Genomic DNA, 3,925 nt, shown 5'->3' on the forward strand with positions numbered 1-3,925 from the left:
ATGCAATTATGCGTGGAAAAGCGTAATTAAAAGTAATGTGCTCTGGCAATTACTATAATTAAACCTGTGCGGCAGTATAAAGTACGGCGTGTTTTATTGATGATGTTGTATATCGACTGACATATTTTAATCTTTCGACAAATTTTTATAACATTCTGGAAAACTTTCAGAATTTCTTGCGAAATGAAAACATAATTATGTTTTTTTGTAATATCTCAAAATTATGGAGTACAATATTATACTAACTTAAATAAAAAAGATTTGCATACACTTTTAAATTAGAGTTGGTTTAAAGTATTAAGTAAAGACGGATTAATTTATTTTATCATTTCAAATCGTTCATTCTGTGATATTTCAACAGTACGATAAGTTTCATTATTTAAAGTTTTACATTGACATTCGGAAACAACACATAACAACTACTTCTAACTTTGCTAATTTAACTTAAAGCGGATTACATTTTGTGGTAAAGTATAGAAGTGGTATAAATTTCTTCGAAGCATCGCTATCTTTTGTTATTTATTTCATGATAGTAACGTGAAGTTCATACTCTAGTATTGTACGTACTAATCACTTAAGTAAGTCGTTTACAACTTCATAGGCAATTTGTCTAAGTTGCTCTTAATTTTAATGATATTCTTTCAATGAATTGACATTTATTTCTTCTTTAATAAAAGTATTAAAACATTTGTAATATTTTAATTATAAATAAAGGAAAGAGAGAGAAAGTTCTTTACAAAGAGAAAGAATTTTTTTCGCAAACTCAATTGCAGAAAGATAAATTAAAAACGAACTCTTATTTTGCAGTTCATTTTAAATTGACTTTATTTTAATCGAACTTTAATTTGTGGTTTTATTATAAATATTATGGGTTTTATTATTAATATTAAAAATTGAAAGTTCTTATGTAATAAAGAATTTACTTTGAAATGTTCGCTGAGATAAAATTAGTCGCTAATTTAAATAATCTGTTATTAAATTAGCAGAAAATTATAAGCTAAGCAGCTCCTTTATTAGCTTCTGAGTTTGACGCCAAACCATTATATGGAATTATATGCACGTAATTATACAAGAGATAGATAATCCTTCGTCATATTATCATCCATTCAAAAGTTAACTAACTGTAAGTTTTCTAGAAATTTGCTTAAACATACTAATTAGATCCTACGGTGAATATATCACCGGAAATCCCAGACCGACGTTATTGTCATATTCAAAGTTTATGTATACTTGCAAAATAATTACTGGAAATAAACAATAGCAGCTTCTATTACAATTCTAGATTTAACAACCAGTAACATGTTTGGCTAATAAGCAACCAATGTTTGTTGACGAATAATAATTTAATTGAAAATATTGCACTATTATAAACGCAATAAAAACGAAATTTAATCTTTTTATAATTATATAGAAAAAGATATAAATAGGTGTTATTACATCTTTTATCTTTTACTGTACTTATATTATTCTTTTTACTCTCTAAAACTTTGGAGGGAATCTTATTCTGAAGAACGAAATTTCACTCTTAAAGATCGAAAATTGAACTACTTCTTTCCAAGAGCTTCCTAGCTCAATTTTCTCTTTAGAGTAATATTATCTCTTCAAAGAATTTAAAGAATATATAAGAATATATAAAGAATATATAAAGAATATTTTATATTTTATATATTACATGTTAAAGGAATTTTTTAAATTTAAAAAACTCCAATGACATATTTAATCTTACAATTTTCAAAATTTTTTTTCTGCGACAACTACATGAACTTTGTACGAAAACATTTTGTTCTACACTTTTCATTTATTTTTGCATGTAGAAATATTTTCTTTGTTTTCTTTCTAGCTACGAAGCACTTTGTATTTTGCCTAGCACCAGTTACTCATTACTCCAAATGACTTTTTTAATTGAGCGTTTATACGCCAACACTCTCATTCATAAAATAGAGAATGTCTCCTATATTTTCCTGACATACAACAATACAACAACAATTAACATAGAGAGCTCTTTAATGTCTATTCTGTAAGTAAATTCGATAGGGCGAAAAAAAAAGGGGAAATCTCTGGGTATCCAACTTTAGCTTTATATTAAAATACATACTGTAGGGCTGTACAGCTAATCAATATTTACAAGAAAAAAAGAAAAACATTGATTATGATGCTGCAGAAGTCATTGACATCGTCGGAAATCGTGTGGACATTGCAAAGTCGGAATATGTGCCAGTTGGTCGACGCTGTGGGGTCTTATTAATCCATCGGCGGAAACATGCTATCGGAATGCGGCGGGTTGGTGCACTTCAAGAAGAGACTAAAGCCTTGCAAGCAACGGTCTCGAGAACTAATTCGCGTTTTTGGAGGATAAGATGAGCAAAAGTGTGGAGTTACTCGCTGGATCGGAGGACAGTGAGCCAATACCTACGAGTAAGTAATATTGCAATATTACGAAATTGAAATAAACCTTATTTTTGCGAAAACGATTGATAAGAATAATTATTGTAATGGCTGGGAACAGTTGGTAATTGTCCCATTTTTTAAATAGTTTTTTAAATTTACAAGAATTATTGGATTCTTTAAGTTACTAAAAAAGTAATTTCAAAAATTAATAATAAAATATAAAACGTTATCTAATAAACTCATCCAATAACCTCATATCTAATAAACACATCCAATAAACTCATATCTAATAAACTCAAGAATAATTAACGTTTAATGTAATTTCCTAAAAGCTTAATAAAAGCTGGATATTAACTCTCTTATTATGTTTCTTTTTCTAAATAATTTGAATAATTTATTTAGCGATACCGAAACATTTCTTACTTGTCTGGATAATCTATGAAACAATACATTATATACTGCAAATACTACAATATTATTACTGTAAAAATTGTAACCAACAATTTTCTCAACGTTTGATAAAATAATTATTGGATTCCTCCTATTCCTGATACATGATCGACAGATGCAATATTCTAGCTAGATAACTGAAGTATCAGATTGATTTCCGCGATACATTAGCTTGTTAAGATGATTTCCGGTGGAAGGAAGACAAAATCCAATAAACGACGAATGCATTTGCCTTATACATTTCCGGAATTCCAGAATACACATGTAGAGTGTATGAGTACATGTCGCGTAGCATGATATTTCTGCTAACAAAAACTCGACTGTAAAATTAACAGAAAAATTAATTAAAATTACGGTCATGTTGAGTGTTCTGTACTTTAAATTCATATTAAAGTCTTATAATTGTATTTTTGTTTCTTGTTGATGCAATAATTACTTTTTGCAAGTCTAAAAAAGTTAATAAAACAATTTAATTTAGATGTAATAATTTTTAATTCTTTAAAAAAAATAGAGTATTCCTTAATAAATAAATACTCAGCTAGCTGTTATAAGAGTCGGAAATTTATATCGATTGCACGACACATCATCGTTCTCAGAATATAATAGAAAGTATATACTGAGCCTTTTAAAGACATTGTGATGCGTATTACTATGTTTAATAATACAGACGGATCGATATGCTTACATATAAGTACATATAATGTACTTCCCTTGTAATTCTTCTAAAAGCATTATGTATTTTTTCTTATATTCCGAGTCCAAGCTTGTTCGGTTTCCGCTCTGTTACATTGACATGCTTTCAGTTTGGTTATGAGTGGAAAATACTTGTTATACAAGCGTTTTCTTTATTAAGTTGAAATAAAATCGATAGAATATAAGTTATAAATTACAATATACAGATAAATAAATAAATCGTAAGTAAAAAATTTTTCCATATTTTTTAAATATGCGAAGTAGAAAAATTAATTCTAAACTTGGATGTTAAATATATATGTATGTGTATATATAAAACGCGCGCGCGCGCGCACGCACACGCACGCACACGCACGCACGCACACGCTCACGCACACGCACGCACGCACACGCT

At 28.7% G+C, this 3,925-nt stretch overlaps 1 protein-coding gene across 1 annotated transcript in view; it reads left to right on the forward strand.

Annotated features, from left to right (window-relative positions):
* Positions 1–2,357: 2,357 nt before the first annotated feature.
* LOC105622341 (multiple C2 and transmembrane domain-containing protein 1) overlaps positions 2,358–3,925 on the forward strand; it is a 20,009-nt gene continuing 18,441 nt past the window's right edge. The window contains exon 1 of the mRNA XM_012203760.1: positions 2,358–2,415. Coding sequence (XP_012059150.1) covers positions 2,358–2,415 — 58 coding nt within the window. The remainder of the gene's footprint in view (positions 2,416–3,925) is intronic.

This window comes from Atta cephalotes, assembly GCF_000143395.1.
Source record: "Atta cephalotes unplaced genomic scaffold scaffold00043, whole genome shotgun sequence".
Lineage (NCBI taxonomy): Eukaryota > Metazoa > Arthropoda > Insecta > Hymenoptera > Formicidae > Atta > Atta cephalotes.